The 22,442-nt window shown below is 39.3% G+C and overlaps 1 protein-coding gene across 4 annotated transcripts in view; it reads right to left on the minus strand.

The window, feature by feature from the left end:
- Window positions 1-22,442, minus strand: part of TP63 (tumor protein p63) — a 240,708-nt gene that overhangs the window by 74,667 nt on the left and 143,599 nt on the right. For 3 of the 4 annotated variants that reach the window (XM_062177469.1, XM_062177476.1, XM_062177485.1), the window contains exon 4: window positions 11,685-11,939. In XM_062177469.1, coding sequence (XP_062033453.1) covers window positions 11,685-11,939 — 255 coding nt within the window. Of the gene's footprint in view, window positions 1-11,684; window positions 11,940-22,442 lie in introns of those variants that run through there. The other variant, XM_062177495.1, reaches the window with a different exon arrangement.

Genomic DNA, 22,442 nt, shown 5'->3' on the forward strand with positions numbered 1-22,442 from the left:
CTTCTAGGTATGAGAATAAGCAAAGGAAAAAGATTATTTTCTTATATGGGTTAGTTTAAGAAGATATTATCATAACAAAGATACACTGTCAGAGCATTCGATCTAACTATGGAAGGAAAGAAAAAGTTATTCCAAATCTCTATCATGAAAAACACTTTCTATTTTACCATTGACTATTTGTTTAATCTGATTATAAGCTAGCCACCATGTCCCAAAGGCCTTATCCACCCAGTCCATGATTTTGTACAGAAAGGTGAAAAGAGTAAGTGGAAGTGATAAACTTGAATAGATGGTGTTTAATGACAAGCCTTGGATCTAAAACATAAATTTCGTCTTCAAAACCCTTCTCTATCTCCAAAGCCAAGGACTAGTTTCCCCCACAGCACTCCATGCAGCTGCCCCTGGGAAATGTCTATTGTCTCAAGACCACTCTGCTCTGGGCAAAGGAGAATCAGGCAGGGAAATAAACACACACACAAACTGTTTTTTCAAACTCAATAAGATACAGTGCTTTTCTCAGTAATGTCATAAAATTGATTCAATTTCTAAAAATTAAGAACAGTTTATACTATAGAATAGTTTTGAGTATTATTCATAGCAACAGGAATCCCCTGTGTTAGTAAGTACCCTTTCTAATTTCCCTACAGAAAAGTTCAAGAACATAGGCTTCTTAAATTATTCAACATTAAATGCACCAGAATATAGGCATGCCAAAATATTAAGATGTTTATTATAACAGAAACCAATTTTAGATAAATCAAGCTTATAAAAAGAATTTTTTAAGCAAACCTAGTATGTATATGACAAGGCATGCAAGATATTTGGGCAAACTTTACAGGACTGTGAGAATCATTTTTGCTATTATAAATTATTGCAATGGCTTACAGTAGTAATAGCTTTGCTTTTTAGATATGGAGTTAATCATATCTATGAATTGATGATGACTCCTTGCTCAGAAATGTAATTCATAATTACATCTCTCTTATGGGAAAATGAGATTTGCTTTTCCAAGAACACAAAACAAGGGGGAAAATAGTAGAGATATTATGTTAACTTCAGGGTTTTACATTCATAAATATGAAAATCTCAAATGAACCAGTGGGTAGAAGATTTCTCTCTGTATCTCCGTCTCGCTCTGTAACTCTTTCAAATAAATAAAATCATAAAAAAAGAAAATCTCAAATGAACACAAAAGGTGGAAGAAACAAGTAAATAAGAGGAAAGATAAAAGGAAAGAATATCTTTTTAGTCCAAATCATCTAATTGTAATTATCGTAAATTAATTCCATGGTATTCAAATAGAATAACATTTTATGCACATAAATATGCATTTGTTTTTACATCTTTAAGAAAAAGTAATTTTTCTCATAACCTAGTAAAAATGACATTTGAGAATTTTTTCTTTGAATCTGTTAAAATGTTGCAAATAAAACATAGAGCCACTAAAACAAAGTAGCTGGTTAACAGATATAGGGTTCAGTTTAACATATATTAAAAGAAAGTCTTTCCCGTTAGAAAAAATTACATAAACTTTTTCATTCAATTTTAATATCCTGGGACTCTCATATTATTTCATCTCATGGCTTTATGTAAGTGGAAAACCATCTGAATTTCAAGATGGATATGATGCAGTATTCAAACAGGTAAATCTAAAAGAAAAAATCCAGGATAATATAATAACATATTAGATTTTAGAGCTTCGTCTCTCAGGCTCCCAAAGTACTTCATAAACTTTAATTAAGCCTCACAGTAATCCTGCCAAGTAAATATTATAATACCCATTTAACAGGTGGGCAGAAACAGAACCACCTGCCCAGGTTCATACAGCTTGTTAGTACACAAAAAGCATCTTTCTGAGTCCCGCATGCTACTTAATGAGCCACACTCTTCAGGAGCCTGTCAGATGACTTCTCATTCAAATGGAAGCTCTGAAGTTAAGTAATCACCTTTTCCCTCTTTAATACAACTTGGAAACCATTCAAAGGAAAGGTAATGTCTTTTGATGTAGTCTCCGCAACTTATTCATTGTATTTTTCACAAGATTTAGTGCTGATGATGCTGGTTAAAACCATAAAAGGAAACAAAAAGTAAAATGGCATGACAGTCACATTACACTTTCTATCTGTAAAGATGATTTGCCTCAGTATAAGTTAGAACTAAGGTCTCTGGTTACTTTTTCCAAAGTATTTCAGGTGAGAGGAGGCTGACGATAGGGTCACGATCCTTATTAAAAACCACATGAGAGTCATCTATGAAGATCATTACCTTCAAGCCTCTGTGTGCCTAATTACAGGATCCCTTGTTCTAAAAAACATCCCAGGTCAACAAAACGTCCTTGGGGCTTCCAAGAGTTTCAGATTTGCCTTTCTATTCTACAATAAATTCTTCAGATTGACGGTGTTGGGAAGAAAAGCTATTATCTTCCATCAGGCACAGTGACCTGAGTAGATATACTAATTGCAGCTGATATAAAACCATGAAGCTGGGTCAGGCACTATGGCGTAGCGGATAAAGGAGCCACCTTCAGTGCCGGCATCCCATATGGACACTGGTTCTAGTCCCAGCTGCTCCACCTCTGATCCATCTCTTTGCTGTGGCCTGGGAAAGCAGTGGAAGTTGGCCCAAGTCCTTGGGCCCCTGCACCCACATGGGAGACCTGGAAGAAGCTCCTGGCTTCAGATTGGCACAGCTCCGGCCATTGTGGCCATTTGGAGAGTGAACCAGCAGATGGAAGACCTCTCACTCTCTGCCTCTGACATTCTGTAACTCTGCCTTTCAGATAAATAAATAAATCTTTAAAATAAAACAAAATGAAACCATGAAGCCTCATGCAGTTGCTTATACTCATGACACGACACATGTGCTTTTCATGAGAAACATACAATTAACCTTCATCCCAAGGGGTGTGAACCATGGCATGGATTTTTTTTGCACTATGGGAATGGATAATTTGGGGGTGGGGGAGAAGGCAAACAAAGTTGTAAAGCTCGAATTGGGAATGCACCAAGAGCAACAATCCCACAGAAAAAGGCACACATTTCTCAGGGTTGATTTTTAAGTTCACATTCATTTTAAGGGATCTCTGTTGAGCTTAATGATATACTATAGTTTTCTCAAGGCATTAAAAAATTCTTAGGACATTATTCTCTGTTTATCCCTCCATTTTCAGGTGATTTTTGTTCCAGCACAGTCTCTGTCCATTAGAAATAAGCCATGAGTTAGAAAGCTGAGAAAACTGGTTTAAAGTCGTTTAAATCTCACTGGTTTTTTCTGATTATAGCTTTGGCAAATTTGGAGAGCTAATTCAGGGTTTCAGAAATTCAACAATAAGAACTGAAACAAACAATAAATCTTTTCTTTATGCCAAGCATCCAACACTGCATGCCATTAGATTTTTGTATAACATAAAAGTTTATAGGAACAAGAAACCAGAAAGATCATTTACTTTAAAAAAATAAAGAAAAAATATACACTTTGATAATGTATTCTTAATTAAATGTAGCAAGTAATTAATCCATATAACTTGGGTATCATTATTATTTCTGAATGAACTATATTTCTGAATGAAATATACCCACTAATAATTTTTTCTTGAGATGTTTACTCTAGCTTACAGCTATTTTAACTTTAATCCTTCCTTGCCACTGTTAATATATTATGGAGAATGGCATTCGGCCCACCTAGTTTGTTTTCTCCAATAGTGGTTTATTATTTCTTTTTAAAAATTATTACTATTATTTGAAGATCTGGGGCTATTATAAGCCAATCTAGGTTTCTAGTTGTTCCTTAAAAACGGAATCTTTTCAGGTTAGGCCTGCATTGCCCCCAAGACAAGAGGCTGGGTTTATAAAGTAGATTCCCTGCAGACAGTCTATTTAAAGTCATTTTGCCCCAGTCATCACTTGGCTCATTTATGCCACCTTCCTTGCCCCAGTGATATTTGAGTTTGCTACCTCTAAGGTAGCCCATAATTAGTCAAACTGATTTGTTAAATGGAAAGGGCCTGATGCTCTGATACCTGTTCTTGATAGAATTCTCCTAGATGACAGATTTACATCACAAACTTTTCCATATTAATGGATCATTCCAGGAAACTAGGAAAATAAGCATATCAAGGGGCTACTAATAAGTACAACACCATATTGATCACTACTAGTAACATGAATGAAGATGGTGGAGAAGGAAGGGGAAATGGGGATAGCGGAAGAGTGGGAGAAAAAAACAGGGATTTTTTTTGCAGTAGACAAATAAATATATACTTTGATAATTTTTGAATCAGCAGTAGTCACACTATTCAGATGAAATAAATTAGTATGAAAGCTTTTTGTTTAAATAGAAATTCTATTGTCCAGCCATCAAATCACTTAGAATAGTGTGGGAGGGTAATGAATGTTAGGTGAAACTCATTTATTACAAATACATTAACCTGAAGTCAATCTATACACATCTGGGCAGACATACAGATTAAGTTATTCTGCTCTGGACTAGGGCACGCTGTGCAGCATGCCTTACAAAGGATATTCATTTTAAAACATAAAACCTGGAGTTGAATAAGTTATGTGAATCCGCACCAATAGTCTTCAAGTGCTTATTTAGCACGTGCTTCTTCTGTGAGTAAGAAGTAGCTCAGAAAACAGGTTAATATGCTCAGTGTTACCGTTTTCTTCATCATGGGAAGCACACAAAAAGGCCACCTTGTTCATGTCTCATGTGATTTACAGAATAGCTAAGCAAGAAGTTAAATCATCTTGTTATGATGAACAAATGTGTCATTGGCACAAGCTACTGCCTTCTAACCTGTCCCAGTGACTCTAGGGAACCACTCAAAATAAGACCAGATCAAACCCCCTATTTAGGCTCAAACATGAAGGGGAGAAGTGTTTTCTTTGTGAAAGGAAGCTGATAAATCATATTCGCCACTGAAAAGTTTGCATGTACATCATGTCCTTTGATGGCTATTCTTAAGAGTCTCTAAATTCCAGAGGGCCATGCAATAGGCTGGCTTGCATTAGATTTCTGCAAGCTGGCAGCCTTTTTCTGAAAGTCTTACATTACAGGTAACCTGATGACAGGGAGGGTGGGCCACAGGCACGCATCTCAGCTCTGCCATCTGAGCCAAGGGGAGTGAGCTTGCGAGACCGAGACCGATCCGATCCGCGGGGATCAATGGAACTCTCCCGGGAACTGGCTGTTCCTCTTTCAAACGCCATCTCTCTAATCTCTCCACTTGCTCAAGTCAGATTCTTCAAAGCTCTGAACATGACATGAGGCTGTCACGATTAGGAAAGGTGAAAGAATGCTCTCTATAAATCATGGGTAGAGGCAGAAAGGAACAAATTCACAGACAGTTACTAATCAGGGTCAGAATGGAGGGACATTGCTAGCAACTACAATTATTTAATCAGGAGGATGAAAGCATGATTTCTTAATATTTATTTAGGGCATCCTGCATACTGTATATTGTGCTGGGCCCTCAGTCAGAGTGGCTAGCCTACAAGACCTTGGCATTTACAACAGGAGAAAGACAAACAATAGCATAAAATGATCCTATGTCCCAAGGGCAGGGTCATTACCTCAGTCTGAGTACGTTTAAAAAAAAAAAAAAAGCCCACTGAGATTTTCATGATGTGTGCACAGAGAGCTTTGTGAGCAATGGGTCATGAAAAATACGTTCCCAAAAGAACAAAGGTGTGTGAAATCAGTCATGAAAACAGACTGCCCAATATTCACCCAGAGGTCCCAGGATTGGAGTCCAGCAGGGAGAAACCCTCCCTCAGAAGTGGTGCTCCTCCGTGTCAGCACTCCCTCCCCTCAAGCAGCTGCCACACAAAGCATACATTTCCTTACCAGCAACTCCCAAGCTATATCCTAAATCATGACACGTGAGTCTTTTTCATGGCCATATGGTGTTTCATTATAAGGATGTCACAGTGGATATTTGGTGCAGAGATTAAAAGCTGCCAGAGATGCCCACATTCCATGTGTCAGTGCCTGGCTTTGAGTCCTGGCTTGGCTTCTGATTTCAGCTTCTCACAAATGTGCACCCTGGGAGGCAGCAGGTGATGGCTCAAGTGCTTGCGTCCCTGCCACCCACGTGGGGGATGCAGCGGAGTTCCAGGCTTCTGGTTTCAGCCTGGGTAGGCCCTGGCTGTGACAAGGCATTTGGGAAGTGAACTAGCAAATGGGAGACCTCTCTCTGTCAGTCTCTATCTCTGACTCTCTACCTTTTCAGTAAATTTAAAAAAATTAAAAAGTGAATTGCCACACATTTTAAGAGATCTAAAAATATTTTTATTTATTTGTAAAGCAGAGAACCAAAGAAAAATCTTACATTCATGGTTCACTACCCAAATGCCTACAACATCCCAGACTGGACCAGGCCAAAGCCAGGTGCTGGGAGCTTAACTTGAGTCTCTTCTATGAAAATACTTGAGCTGATGCCTCCCAGAATGTATGTTAGCAGGAAACTAGAATGAAATGTGAACCAGGACTCAAACCCAGGCACTGCAATATGAGAGACAAAGGCAATCCAAGTGACATCTTCACCACTGTGAAAAGCATCCTTATGCCATAGTTTATTGAAGTATTTCCATGCTGGTGACTGGTTAGATTCTTCTAGTATTTTGTCACTATAAATTAACAGGCAGACTGTTCAATAAGTAGGACCCACTGCTCTCCTTTATGTAACACATGGAACGCAAAAAGGCACTCCTATAAATGAAGCAGCAGATTGAAAATGAAGAATAAATGCCCAAAGCCAACAATCCCTTAAATCTGTAAAGAGTCCTTTCTTGTGCTGGCAAACACAGCCTGCTTAAGTTTGGGCAGGTTCAGGAAAGCAGAACAGGTGGTGTGGAAGTCTGCTTTCTGGAGTACCAGTTATCATCCCAAGTCACCTATTCTTATATCTGGATAGTGGGTATTACCACAATGCTTCAAGGTTAGATTATGCACTTATCAACATAAAAACAAAGTAAAACCAATATGCATTTTACTGTCCATTTTCTCAAAGTATTGCCTTTCATACAATTGAACCCTCAGCCAAACTGCAATAAAACTGAAGAATAAGGGATTTGAATTCAGACTCAGTAAAGATTTGTATACCTATGACTACCCTGGCACTAACAGGTATATTTACACATAATACAATCTTTATGATAAGTAAAGTGTTAGTGATTCCATTTGCAGGTAGGGAAAGTCAGGTTTAGAAGGACTGAATTTGGGGGAGAGTCCTGGATGCTGCTAGAAGTTTTAGAGTTGGAATATACAGTTGAGTTTCTTACCATCTCCAAAATGTCTTTGTGGATGACACTTCCCAGCTACAATACTAGACCACTCCTGCCAATTAAAATTGTGGCATAAAAAGAGCCTGAAGGGCTGGTGCTGTGGCATATCAGGTAAAACTGTGGCCTGCAGTGCCAGCATACCCTATGGGCACTGGGTTTACGTACTGGCTGCTCTACTTCCCATCAAGCTTCCTGCTAATGCAGAAGATGGCCCAAGTGCTTGGGCCCCTGCACCCACCTGGGAGACCTGAAGAAGCTCCTGGCTCCTGCCTCCTGGATTCCAAATGGCCCAGCTCCAGCCAGCTGTTGTGGTCATTTGGGGAGTGAACCAGTGGGTGGAAAATTCCCTCTCTCTCTCTCTCTCCCTCTCCCATCTCTCTCTATAACTCTGCCTTTCAAATAAATAAATAAATCTTAAAAAAAAAAAAAAGAAAACTTGAAATTAAATTAAGTGTTGTTTTGGGGGCAGGATTATGTTTGTGTGTATGAAATAGAGAATATAGAAAAATGTTATCGCACTTCACTTTACGTCAATGGAAAAGATTTAAAACAGTTTATTGTTGTAAAACTCAAAACATAATCACATTCATTGTTTGAAAATTAAAATGCAAAGGAAAATGCATATATACTTTAAATCCAGAAGAATTAAAAGGAAACATTCAACTCCAAAGGATGGTGAGTGACAAAATGGTACAAAAAGATTTTTATTAGGGAATTGCCAGAGAACTATGCAATAAGCATGGCTTCCCTCTAATGACAGCTGCTTCTGCTATTTCCAATTTGTATAAAGCTCTAGAATGTACTATTTCATTTTGAAAAATTGCTTTAAAGTTCATGTAAGACAATGCAGATGTTGTATAATGTGGCACAAAAATAATATCCTCCCCCAGTTAGGCTTCAGGACACAGAGTTCATCTATCCTGGACAGGACCTTCTTGCTCTGGTATGCCCTTGCGTCTATCAATCAAAAAGAAACACTGCTTCCATAGTCCAGATTGGCTGAAGAAGACTCAACCCGTGAGTGAGGACACCTTACCTCTAGTTCCCCCCCTGTGGGCTTGGCATTAGTCCTGTGACTTTGACCTCTTAAAGCTTCCTCATTCATAAAAAACTTGGGATAGGAGACTTGGTGATAAGGCTCATGTAAGATAAACATATGAGAAAATACATTACAATATGAAGTCTATGTTTAGAAGTAAGTATATATAATTTGGCTCAAAGAATGAGATGTTGCTATGTACGAGATACAGGTGTTAAATTTATTTAGGTCATCTCAGCGGCCTTTGAGGTAAGGGCTCAAGGGCCCTAGGTTTAGAAAAATGCCACTGGGACTAAAATAAACCTAGTCATGAACAAGAAAGAAAGTTAATAAAACCATGAAGACGAAATGATATATCAGTAGGATCACTATTCTGTAACATCTATAGAACAGACTGTGGACTGATGAACAGAAATCTAAGAGAAGTCAAACTGCTTAACAAAGGTCACTTAGGAATGGCAGATAAAATGATTGATTGGAACGTTTCTGAGAAACTTTTTATGCTGATTATTAGCACTATCATCTCATCTTAAGAAAACAGATAGGCTTCATTGTCCTCATCCTCACCTGAGGAGCAGACTTAGTTCAGGAATGATGAAGTGGCTTGGCTGAGGTTACACAGGTGATGGAGATCAGCAAGCAGATTTCTGCCCTCACCTCAGGGCCTCCCCCTTAATTAAGGGCACTCATGACTGTTGTCACATATAAGGACATTTTACCAGTGTGCCCCACCAAAATATTTTATTTCTATTTAACTTACAATTTAGGTAGCTATCCTCAGACTATTTTATGAGACAATTTACTTCTTTGAGAGAAGGCTATGGAATGATGGTGGTTTAGGATTGTGGAAAATTTGAAAAGGTCCTTAAGATTTCTGTATGATTCTTAGAAACAGGATTTTAGAAGGGAAGTGATTCTTGGTGACCCTAATATACCCACAATTCTTTCAGCTATGCCCACTCTTACAGTCTGGCGGATCCCTAACGGAGTAAACCAAACAAGTAACTGCTAGCCCTGAAGATCACTGATTGTAAGTGCCCAACTGGTGTCCACTCTCCTAAGACACACAAGCATTTCAGTTATGAAATAGTTATTCTAGTAATTCTTCAGCCAAATGTCACTTAGATCATTCAACCATTTGAGGCCTATTAGCTCTTCTGTTTACTCACCAGCCACACCATCTCCAAGATTATAAATGCAAAGGAAGCTAAATATTATTACACAATTTACAAGTAATACATGGTGGAAAGATCAAGTTTTAAACTAATATTTATACTTCATGGTTGAAATATAAAATGTGAAAGAAAGGAAAGCACTAAAATAAAATTATTTTTAGAAAGTTTTGTCACATCCTGAGGTAAAATTGTAGACAAAGCAAGAAAGGATTTAATCCAGTGGAGAAAGACAGAAATCAGAAGCAGGTCCAAATCCTACCAAAGTTTCTGGAACTTTCAGGATGCCGCTCAACTCAAGATCCATTTTCTCCAGGCTACCCCCTCATAGAATGGGAATTACACAACTTGTCCTGCCCACTCACTTCAAAAGAGTAAAGTTAAAATGAGGTAACATGTGTGAAATTATGTTGTGATATAATAAGTATTATGAATATAGATTAATTTATAAGCTCTGCCCACCTGGACTGAAATCTACAGTGAACTAGATACTTTTACATGATACAAAAATAAAAAAGCTTTCCAAGGAAAACTGTTTGCTGAAGAGGAAAAATAAAACTGTTAAAAGAATCATAAACCACTTGTCTGAGATGATGACATCAGAAGCATTCCTATGATCAATGCAGGCATTAAACTGATTGGGCCACTTTGACTTTGACTTTCTTTTATCAGCCAGTTAAAATCAGCTTTCTAGATTTCACTACTTTGAGCTTTGTTCACATTGTAATATATTACAAAACTAAGTTTGAAACAGAATAAATATTTTTATCTCTTTTTAATTTCTGAAAAATAATTTCCATGTTGTCTTGGAAAGTTAAAGTTATAAATGAAAAGGTTGTTTTTTAAAATTTTTCATCAGAATCTCTTTGGACTAATTCTGGGCTCTGACGTGTAGTTTTGGAGGCTACTTTATGGGAAAAATATTTTAAATATAGTAAGTATATATATATTAATTATCTATGTTATAGAAACTACATGAGGGGCCAGCACTGTACTACAGCAGGTTAAGCTACCACTTGTGATGCCTGCATCCCATATGGGAAGGCTAGTTTGAGTCTAGGCTGTTTTGCTTCAAATGCAGCACCCTGCTAATGCACCTGGGAAAGCAACAGGAGATGGCCCAAATAATGGAACCCCTGCAACCCATGATGGGGAAGGGATGGATTTCCAGGCTCCTGACTTCTGCCTGGACCAGCCTTTGCCGCTCCAGGCATTTGGGGAGTGAATCAGCAAATGGAAGACTTTCCTGTCTCTCTCTCCCTCTATTTATTGCTCTGCCATTCGAAGTAAATAAATATTAAAAAAAAAAAACTCTAGGCAAATAAATAATTAGCCTTTCCTTAATACATTGCATTGTATTTTTTTAAATGCTATCAACCATGCTTACTGTATTCACTTTAAAAAAAAAAAAAGGATTTATTTATTTATTTGAAAGTCAGGGTTATCCAGAAAGGGGGAGAGAGGGGGCGAGTAAGAGAGATTAGAGAGAGAGAGAGAGAGAGAGAGAGAGAGAGTCAGTCTTTGATTAGCTGTTTCACTTCCCAGATGGCCACAATGGCCAGGGCTGGGGCAAGCAGAACTCAGGAGCTTAATCCAGGTCCCCACATGGGTGGCAGAGGCTCAAACACTCACGCCATCTTCCACTGCTTTTCCTAGGCTATTAGCAGGGATCAGAAGTGCAGCAGCTGGGACTCGAACCAGTGCCCATATGGAATGCCAATGTTGAAGGCAATGGCTTAACCTGCTGTGCTACAAAGTAGGCCCCTCACTTTTAAAAATTACACTATCTTGTGACATTTCCTCCTTCACAATAAGACTGGTAGCACGCTATCTTCTGGAGGCTGCAATTATGTGATCTATCTTTTGATTATGATAGTCATCACTGGCATAATATTGGGTATTTTTCCCAAATCTTTCACATGAAAAACCTCACAACAGTGCGAAGCAGGCAGGAACACTGCAGCTAAAATTACTAGGGCAGGTGTTCAGTTCCCATATCTAGACTTTTCCCACCAAATGGCACTGTCACTCTTTCTTCTAGCTCAGTGTTAAATATTCAATGACAACATTTGCATTGTTGAATTTGGAATCTGTAAACCTGGAAGTGGGAGGAAACCCCTGGGAAGTGGTGAGGATGCTCTCTGTGTTCAGGGGTGACCTTGGTGCAGGCACGCCCGCTGTTCTTACCGTCCAGGTGGCCGACTTGGCAGTGCTGGACTGCTGGAAGGACACATCGAAGCTGTGCGGGCCGGGGTAGTCGGTGTTGGAGGGGATGGCAGGTGACGGCGAGAGGGCATCGAAGGTGGAGCTCGGCTGCGCGTAGGGCGAGGGCGCAGTGACACTGTTCTGTGCGTGGTCTGTGTTGTAGGGGCTGGTGGACGAGGAGCCGTTCTGGATCTGCTGGTCCATGCTGTTCAGGAGCCCCAGGTTCGTGTACTGTGGCTGCAAGGAAACACAGAAACGCTGATGTTAGCCACACATGCCACAGATCACTCCAGAGCTCACCTCTGAAACACTTTGCATCCAAAGTCAAATCATCAATTTGTGATAAACATAAGTACCAAGAGACGTCTTTGGTGTGTGTTTTGGAACAACCTTCACAGATGACAAGCTCTCTATGTCACTTTTGGAGACTGGTTTCCTCAAGAGTGCTTAAAGGCAGAATGTTAAGATATACTTATCACTAACGAGGCAAAAAACATCCAATGCTCACTGTTGCTTAGGGAATTTTTTAAAATAAATGAAAGGTACTTATTATTTCCATTTATTTATATATTTAGGCCATGGCATTCCTAATGAGAAAGGCCACTTCATAAATATGTTCTACAGGAAATTTAAGCATCAAATATTGCATATGGTCTTCAAGTTTACTTAGTCTTACAATCTAAATTATGGGTTTTTTTTTAAAAGATTTTATTTATTTATTAATCTGAAAGAGTGACAGAGTAAGTGAGAGACAGAAAGGCAGAGAAAGATCTTCCATCTGCTGGTTCACTCTCCAGATACTCACAACACCCATGGCTAGGTAACCCAAGAAATGGGAACTCTATCTGGGTCTCCTGTGTGAGTGGCAGGAATTCAAGTACTTCAGCCATGGCCTGCAGTCTCCCAGGTGTATTAGTAGGAAGCTGGATCAGCAGCAGAGGTGGAACTTAATAACAGGCACTCTGACATGGGGTGAAGCATCCCAAGCAGCAAGTTAACTTAATGTATCACAATGCTCATACCATATTTGTAAATTATGTCCCAGGATAGCAGCTGTGCCCCCTTCATTCCAGGGACCAGTTTCACAAAGACCAGAGAGGGCAGTGGGCATTTGGTACAGGAGTTAGTTAACATGCTACTTGGGAGCCCTGCATCATATATCTGAGTGCCTGAATTTGAGTCCCAGCTCTTTTTTTTTTTTTTTTAAGGATTTATTTATTTATTTGAAGTTCACAGCCATACAGAGAGAGGGTGGAGGGGAGGCCCTCCATCTGCTGGTCCACTCCTCAACTGGCCACAATGGTTGGAGCTGATCTGATCTGAAGCCAGGAGCCAGGAGCCTCGAGCCTCCTCTGGGTCTCCCATGTGGGTGCAGGGGCCCTAGGACCTGGGCCATCCTCCACAGCTTTCCCAGGACACAGCAGAGAGCACAATCGGAAGTGGAGCAGCTGGCGGCAACATGGGATGCCAGCACCGCAGGCAGCGGCTCCACGGGCCACACCACAGCGCAGGTTCCCCCAGCTCTGTTTTTAATTCTTGCTTCCTGCTAATGCATACTTCTGGAGGCAGCAGACAATGGCTGGAATATTTGGGCACCAGTCTATAATTGATGCAATTCGGAAGCACGTTAGCGCATAGAGCCAGCCCCTTCTACCCAATGCAAAGTCTTCCAGTGGGCAGACCCAGAGTAAGTACTCAGCAAAATGTTTACAGAAATAATAGATTGGTTTCTCCCCAATTTACCTTTAAGCAACTTTATTACATTACAATAGAGAGGGGAAGTGATTGCCCAAGCATCAGCTAATAGAGTAGGTATTTTGAAACTAAATCTTCTCGGTCTGAGTCCAGGGCTCTGCCCAGGCCATCACAACTGTTAGTCTGATCAGAAATCTCACTCCTTGGCCATTTCTACACCTGAGCGAAAGTGCATCCATGTCTAGAAGGGACAACCAGCCTTTAGGTCAGGAAACCTTGTGACATGTGGATATCTCATTGTTTTCTTCAAGCGGCAGAGGGGATCAAACGCAAGAAAGGGAACACAGCCCTGTGGGTCCATGTTTTATGAGGCAAGTGAGGGCCCTAGCTTTTCCACTGAAACATACTGAGACCCAGACCAGGTAAAGTTCTGGAGAAGGGCAGCAGGGAATATGCTTCATTTTAAGCTTTAGGTTTTATAAAATTATTTTACTATACTTCCATTCTTTCATGTGGGGAAAAGAAATGGACTCTGCCATTCCATTCAGTCCAGAGAGCATGTGTCTAAATGCTAACAGTCGTATGCCCACTCCATTCCATTCATGCATTCACATTCCACTGCCGAATGCCACGTCCCCATTTGCTCTGCAAATAACTATGAATCTCTTTACACTTATCCCCTTGCTGACAAGAGCAGCTGCTGCTCTCGCCTTCTCTCCCCCTCTGACTTCTATAGCTTCTATCCTTCTCCTACCAGGCATCTTCGGCTCTGCCTCCTGACAGGTGTGGCAAAACTGCAGGTAAGATGACTAGAGGAGAGAAAAATAAAACCTGAGGCCAAGGCTGGTACAAATGTGTCCACACCCATGGCTGAACTAAAGCTCTTAGGTATCCAAGCCTGAGGCAACAGCCTGGGAAGGGGATTGAAAAGATATTATTTGTGTTCAAGTTAAGGGTCAGTATACAAAGCGCTCCTGGACGCCCAGCAGGAATCAGATAATGCTCCCAAAGGCACGTGCTTCCCTGCAGCGGTACAATTAGGGAGGCAGTCGGCCCTGACAAAAAGGACAAAGAAACTGGCTGAGCACTTTCTTGCAGGCAGTAAAATGCCTGTTGGTCCACCCCTTCCTCCTCCTTCTAGCTTCATGCAAGAAATTTCAGCTAATTGGGAGGTTGGAAAAGAACAAAGAAACATAGGCCCTTTGAATTTTTCCCCCAAATACATATAAACAGAAAAGTTTTGAGGCCCAGTTTTAAAAGCCATTGAGCAAACACTTACTGATTCTCCAAGGACTTAATAGAAAGAGAAATTCCATTTACCAAAGCGTCACAAAGGAGTCCCCTGGACAAGCAGTGAGACTGAACAGATTGGGTGGCACCACAAAAGCAGAAACTGTATTCTAAAAATCACTAATAGCACTGTGCATGTGGGTGGGTCTCTTGTAAGATTTTTTAAATTCTAAGTAAAATATTGCACTTCAAAACAAGAGGACTGTCTTAATGCCGATACTCCAATTTATAAAACTAGATTTCTCAGACCTGGCCAAAATCAAGTTACCATCCAAGATAGAAACAGGAAAAGGCATTTCCGTTTAAACGCTCCTGAAGTTATACTTTAAAGAAATATAAGCCAAGTAGTATACTCAATTATCTTAAAGAAGCGTAAGCATAAAACCAACACTACCAACTTTGAAATAGTTAACTTAAAATGAACACAAACAACAAATCCAGCAAGGTAAGACCTGCATGGATAGAAATCTCCTTAAATTCCTATCTTGGTTTATTAAAAGTCAGTAAGTCATGAGCATGCCATAGGAATCAGTTCTTTACAAGTTACTTTATTTGTGTATTTCTTTGATTTGAAGAGAGATCACATGTGTTGACAGAGTGCGATCTGAGGCCAAGTGCAGACCAACATCGCCAAGAAGAACAAGTGTTACCCAGGCGGGACCAGCAAAATAATTTGTAGTGCTTAGCACCAAATGGAACGCCAGGGCCTCTTGTAAGGCGTTCAAAGCGGTGATAGCATAACACGGTGTCTTTCTGACGATGGGCCCTATGCAACTCACTGCAGAGTTCGCATGCCTGTGAGCTGCTGCCATCTCAGATCCAGGTGCATACTATCTACCTGATTTTCCCACTTAAGTGTAACTGGTGAAGTGAAAGGAACGGTACCTTCCCTCTTATGTACTGTCAGTAATTCCACAAACAGAAGGCAGGGACTCTTGTTATGTTGGGATGCTAAGGTAACATTTACTGACAACGACAAACAAAAGAGTCTCACAGATTAGGGCATGACACTTTTCTACCAATTACTAAACTGCCATCAGAAGAACTCTGTGAGGTCCCATATGGCCTGTATGAATGTGTGTATGCATGTGTGTGTCTTAGTGTAACAAATGCTATCAGAATATTTGAAATAAAATTAAGAGTAGATTCTCCCTTTCTTACCACAAGGTACTTTGCTCTCAAAACAACCTTAACATATTCTGCAAGTACTCAAACAATGAATGAAAATGCTGTATATCTATCCCATTACATCTGGAACAGCAGTCTTTCTTCAAACTATACAAGGCAAAAATGAACATGATTTGTCTGATACCTCCCATTTGAGGTTAAAAAAAAAGATCTGCTCTGATTTCAAACACATCCTTAATTTCCTACAAAATAACTGAAACAGAAGACTTACTGCCTAAATCCTGGAGTCACCAATGTCTGCGGCTGGTATCTAAGAGGCTAGCAGCACATGCTGCTTACAGGGACTTAACATACTCCACGCCATCACAGATCATCCCACCAGTGCTCTCCATCATGGAGCTGGTGTATTCAGCACAGGCACACTCAGGGTCTGAGTCTCAAACTGTTTGCTTTCATTATAAGGAAAGAACAAACATAACGGCTTACTCCCAAATGCCCGGAAGAATATTTTCTTACATTTTTTTTTTCCTGTCTCCCATAAGTCCTTTTGCATTTTCGCAGCTCTCTACAGCGTCTGATTTGTTTCTTCACTGAACTTCAATTCAGATACTTGGAATTAAAATAGCAAGAAGCTTTTTATAAGCTCAACAGTGTGTTACTATATATTGCTATAAACAAAGCTCAATATGAAATACTCAGATGTATATTTACTTAAAGTTGATAATATAATCACTTTCATATAAAAGAATTTAGCATTAAAAATACCAGTTAAGTCAATTGATCACTGCAATGGAATCAGGGGCTTACGTATAATCTATTCTTTAAAATCCCCACTGATTTATCTGTCAGAGAAATTTTTGAAGTTCTCTTTCCCAGATGTTGCCATCTGAAATAGCAAATCAAGGCAACAATAGCCAAGAATATATGGCAAGAAGTTATCAGAAATAGGAATGGAGAACCAATCAGTGAAGAACAGGTTACCATTGTGATATGAAATCATCATTTACCTCACATCAAATGGACCCTTGTTTAAAGAAAATGATAACCTGGCCAAAATTCATTTGGAAGAAATTCTATTTACAGTCCTTGAATGACTATAAGATGAGGTTAGGTATTTGGACATTACCAGTCTTACCTCCTGGGATGGGTCTTCTTTATATCTCAGTATGGACCCTGATGATGAAAAAGGACTGTGAATTTAGAACAGGGGACACAGGGCATAAGTCCTGTCAGTGTCACTCAGTTTCCTGGAAGATGAAATCTGTGTAAAATCTGTGCAGAGAGAGTGAGCCATTTCCAACATCCTGCTAGGTAGGACTGTCCTCATCTGCAAAGCTGTTACCAACTATTGCCATGAGACTTTCATGATATAACTGCTTCTTTCTTATACAGATTCCCCGGCCAAACCTAAAAATCTGTTTTGTTTCAGGCAGCAAATATGGCTTCTTCGGCTGATACAACCTTTCACCTTAGACTTTAGAGAAGAGCTGTTGTACGCATTATACAGCCCCTCCTGCGAAAAGAAACCAGCTTTCTTCCTGACTCCAGCTTTACAAAGCATTCATTCGATTATACTTTACCAGACAACATCATGTCCTATAATATCAGCAGGAGGGTAACTTTTCAACAAGCACTGCCTAAGGGAGAAATACTTGCCATTTTTAAGTCTTCTACCTCATATCTCAAAGAATGATGGCTTGTTTCATGCTAGAATTAAACACAATCAACTTAAAGTGCCCCATTGTAGTTCAAGAAATATTATAAGGTCAAGTTAAACTACCATCTTTCTACCTTAAAATATATTTAGCTTCATATTTTTCTCAAGATCAGATTTTGTAAGGTATAAGAGATTTCACTTCTGTCTTCTAAAAAGCTCCTAAAAAGTGACTTCTTAGAGGTAAAATATATCTCTACCTTATAAGAACAATCTGGGGGCTGGCACCATGGTGCAGTAGGTTAATCCTCAGCCTGCAGCACTGGCATCCCATATGGGCACCAGTTTTAGTCCCAGCTATTCCTCTTCCAATCCAGCTCTCTGCTGTGGCCTGGGAAAGCAGTAGAAGATGACCCAGGTGCTTGGGACCCTGCACCCGCATGGGAGACCAGGAGGAAGCACCTGGCTCCTGGCTTCAGATTGGCACAGCTCCAGTCATTGCAGCCATTTGGGGAGTGAACCAATGGAAGGAAGACCTTTCTCTCTGTCTCTCTCTCTCACTGTCTGTAACTCTACCTCTCAAATAAATAAAGGTTTTTTTTTTGTTTTTGTTTTTTTTTTTTAAAAAAAAGAACAATCGTAAGAATAAAGACCTTAAGCACACAAAAATGAAGAAAGTTTACTAGACTGTTTTATGTTCTGACACAAACTGTCAAGATTCCTTGAGAGTCAAGATTTTGTAATTTAGGAGAGATCCCTAAAAAACTCCAAATAAGGTGAGAGAAATAAATACAAAGTTGGCTTATCAGGTAGCAAACTTTAACACACAGAAGTATATAATTTTAATGTTGTCATTCTTGATATTAGGAAAAGTACTCTGAGTTTGTGTTTGTTCCAACCAAAAGCTATTAGAGTTAGAACACAAGTATGTTTGAAGGTGTTTCAAACCTATAGTAATCAATATGTTTAGTAGCTCAATTTTGCAGACATGAAAATATTAAGAGAAAAATAAACAATGAAAATCTTTAGTAAAAGTTAGGTCATCATCACAGATGACTTTAGAAGCTTTGAGTTAATAATTTGTTCAGTTGCAAAGTGAGTTTAAAATAATTTTAAAATATTTTTGATATTTATCTCACTAGTCCATATAAAACTGTGACTTAAAACAACAGGTGATGAAGTATGATTAATATCTTTCATAGGAGATAGTTTTACTCACCATGACATGAAACTGAAGACATCAATTTTAATCATATAATGATGACCATCAAATATTAAAACCAAAAATCTGAAATAAATTTAGCATTCACATTCAATGCTTTATATGAAAGCAATATTAGCTATTATTACTACTGCAGTTAATACTTGTACTGAGTTCTTGTCATGTGTCTTACAGTGTCTGAATGCTTTGCACATTTTCCTCATTTAATACTCATGAGATAAGTGGCATTATTACTCTATGTTGTATACATATTTTATGGATGAGGAAACAAGCTCCACGAGATTAAGTAACTTGCCCAAGGTTGTGACAAGAGCTTGAATGTGAAACCAGTAAATCTGGCTCAAGAACCCGCTTTATTAAGTAGCCTTCATTCTGACTGCATATAAATAATAGCTCTTTAGATTTCTGCCTGGAAGTTTTATTTAAAAGTTACACTCAAAGAAAATACAAAGCTTTTGTATCTAAAGACATTTTTCTCCATTCATTAAAGAAAAGATATAAAACTTCAGTCATTATTAGGATGGGTATAATTGAAAAGAGTTAAGAGACCCAGCTTCTGGGACTACCCCCTTGAAGTGCATTGCAAATCCAATCAGGTCACTTCTAAACTTGAATTCCTTAGCAGCTCCCTATTCTATTAGAAAATGACCCTGAGTCCTAAAATGCCCTACCACTTGAAACTCCCATGTAGTAAGTGGGTCTTCCTTAAGATTTTCTTTTTAAAGAATATTTTTTGAAAGGCAGAATAACAGGAAAGGGGAAGAACAGAGAGAGAGAGAGACAGAGACAGAGAGAAAGAGAGAGAGAGAGAATATCGTCTATCATCTGATTTACTCCCCAAATTGCTGCAATAGTTAGGGCTGGTCTAGGCTGAAGTTGGGATCCAGGTCTCCCACACGGGTGGCAGCCACCCAGGCATTTGGACTGTCTTCCACTTCTTTCCCAGGAGCATTAGCATGGAGCTGGATCAGAAGTAGAGCAGTGGGAAGGCCTTGAACTGGTGCAAGAACTGGTGCAAGAAGCAGCATAACCCACTGCACCACAATACTGACCCCCTTCAATTTTTCAAAAGCAAATTCCTTTAGTCTTCAAGTCTTTGGTTGATGCAGGTTGCTTCCCAATTCATCCTTCAGCTTTCAGCTGAGTGTCATCTCCCAGAAGCATTTGTCAACTGCCCAGATAGACTATTCTCCTGTTTCACCTTCTCATGGAACTTTCCCTTTGCATCATATAATTGAAATTAAATACCATTAAAATATACTTAATGTTGGTCTTCTCTGCTATTGTATAAGTTCATGAGCAATCAGTCATAACTGGCTTACTTAGAGTGCTGAATCCCCAGTACCTGGAATAGTGTCTGAGACAAAATATGTGCTCAGGAAACAGTTCATTAAAAAAAATGCAAACCACTTCATAAAAATGACCTTCAGAAATTATCTCTAACACAACTAAGTACTGATTGCTATCCTGATGCAAGTTTGTCTATCATTGAAGTCATCTCTTTATATACTACTCTCAGGAGAACGTTATAGTGCCATTCTTAAATAATCTCTATGACCTTTGTGTTTTGCTTTGTCTTGGTAGGTGGGAATTGTGCTTTCAGCTTGAGCTTTTATGGGAACTGGTAGCAGAATAGCCAGTCCTGTCACTCACTATGCAGTGAGTAATACTTAGTAGCTCACACCTAGCTGGGAAGTTTATTAATGAGCTTCTACTTCCTTAAAATGAACACATACACACTTTTGTGCCAAGACAGTGCTTTTTCACACAGTGGTCTAGGTTTTGTTTCTAATGCATCTAGGTCAGCAGTAACAATCCAAATCTTGGTGGTCACATAATTATTCACTTCCTACTGACCATAATTATGGCCAAATGCAGGCTGCTTTGGAATGAAACCACCCAGGAACAAGCCTGAAGTAAGACGTTTCGTTTCTAGTAGATATACCACAGAATGGTCCCTCCCTGTCTAATTTCCATGATTTTCTGCCCAGTTAGCCAGGATTCGGGTTAGCATAATGACATAATTAATGGCTTACAAATGCGTGTTTTGAGGAACTGAGACTGTAGTTTATCAGACTTAGAAACCAATTTTTGCAAATGACATAAATTCATGACTTCATGTTATCATACTTTATAACACACACTCAGTGGTAAAAACACTGACCTTCATTTACAAGGGCAAAACTGAAGTGGTTTTCCAAGGACTAACCTACTCAACAGATACTCAAAACTTTGTACGTATTCAAATAAGGAACACTCTTTCACGGATTCTAATTTGCTTTTACTTGCCCAGTGCTTTGCTGATTGCTACATTTTTATTGTATTTGAAGTAATTAGAGTTTTCAGTGATTTACTATGCTGCATAATTAGACATGGTGGCTTACGTAACACTGGAGTGTTCCTATAAGCTGTAACTTTTACCTACAAAAATAAAACTGAAGTTTCCAGCTATGTGAAAAACATGCCTTACTTTGAAAAGACATTCATCTATTCATTTCATTCTGTTTACCCATTATAAAAGTAGCAGTCCATCAATCAGTTTGATCATCCCAACAGCTCATTAGTGTCTTATTTAAGCAAAAAAATAAGTTGGGATGCCATGTTTAAGAGCGAAACGACAGCAAGATTTTTGAGGCACCCTTTAGTAGTAAATGACAGGGAAAATAAAAAGGAGAGAGTGTTTGCAAATCATCAAGCTTATTCACCCACATCAAACCACCCACATCTCTAGCGATGATCCAGAGGCATGCAAGGGACAAACTGAATCAAGGGAGCAGCGTGGAAGCAAGTAAACATTTCTAAAAAAGTGACTGCAATGCAAGATAAAAATCTCATCTGTCCACTTTTTTTTAATCAAACACATTCTCTGACCTCATGGGCAATCAATTATGTGAAAGCAGTGCACACTTTACAATATTTACCTGTTACATGAAAAGTCATTCCTTACTTAGGAAACTGCCAAATCTTTTAAAGATTTTCTTGCCACTTGAAATAAAATGAAAATAGTACTAGGCCAATTTAAAAACAAAAGACTTGCAAGATGTCAAAGAAACCACACAACTGAATTTCCTGAAGGACATAGAGGTGGACACGGCTTGTATATGCGCATGGGATTCCTTTATGTTCTTTGCACAGGTCAGTTACAGGCAGTCTTGTCTTTAAGTATATACGATTGCCACTATGTCTATCTGAAGACACCCCTTCAAGCAAATGCAAGTTCCCTTTACATTCAAGGAATATTATTTAGTGGCCCTATAGAGGACAGAGAGATGCAAATATAACACTTCCTCAAAAAGTCTTCACTGTAGAGATGGGTAGGAGGCATCTGGTACAACACAAGAGTGATAAGGAAGGAACACAGAAGTGAAAGAGCTCAGAGGGCAGAGGCTTTGTTCCGAGTAAGGGAACTGAGACATTTTTAAGGGCAAGGTGGATCCTCAGCTGGGACTGAGTGACTGGAAAGGATCTGACCTGAACACAAGTACTTGGGAGTGGAGGTACTTGAGTATTAAAAAAGACAGAAAAGCTTCTTCCCTCTTCTGATTTCTAATCCTGCAAACATGTGAGCATTTTCTGTTGAAACAATTCCCCAGGCTTTCTTTATAAACTTTTGCACGTAAAGGTTTATTTCAAGCTTGCTATTCCCCCCAGTATTACTGTTTCTCTCTGTGTATACCCTGTGGTCCTCAACTTTAGTCACATGACAGAGTCTCACATGATCTATTTAAAATTAATCAAGCCATTACTCAAA

This window comes from Lepus europaeus, chromosome 2, assembly GCF_033115175.1.
Source record: "Lepus europaeus isolate LE1 chromosome 2, mLepTim1.pri, whole genome shotgun sequence".
NCBI lineage: Eukaryota > Metazoa > Chordata > Mammalia > Lagomorpha > Leporidae > Lepus > Lepus europaeus.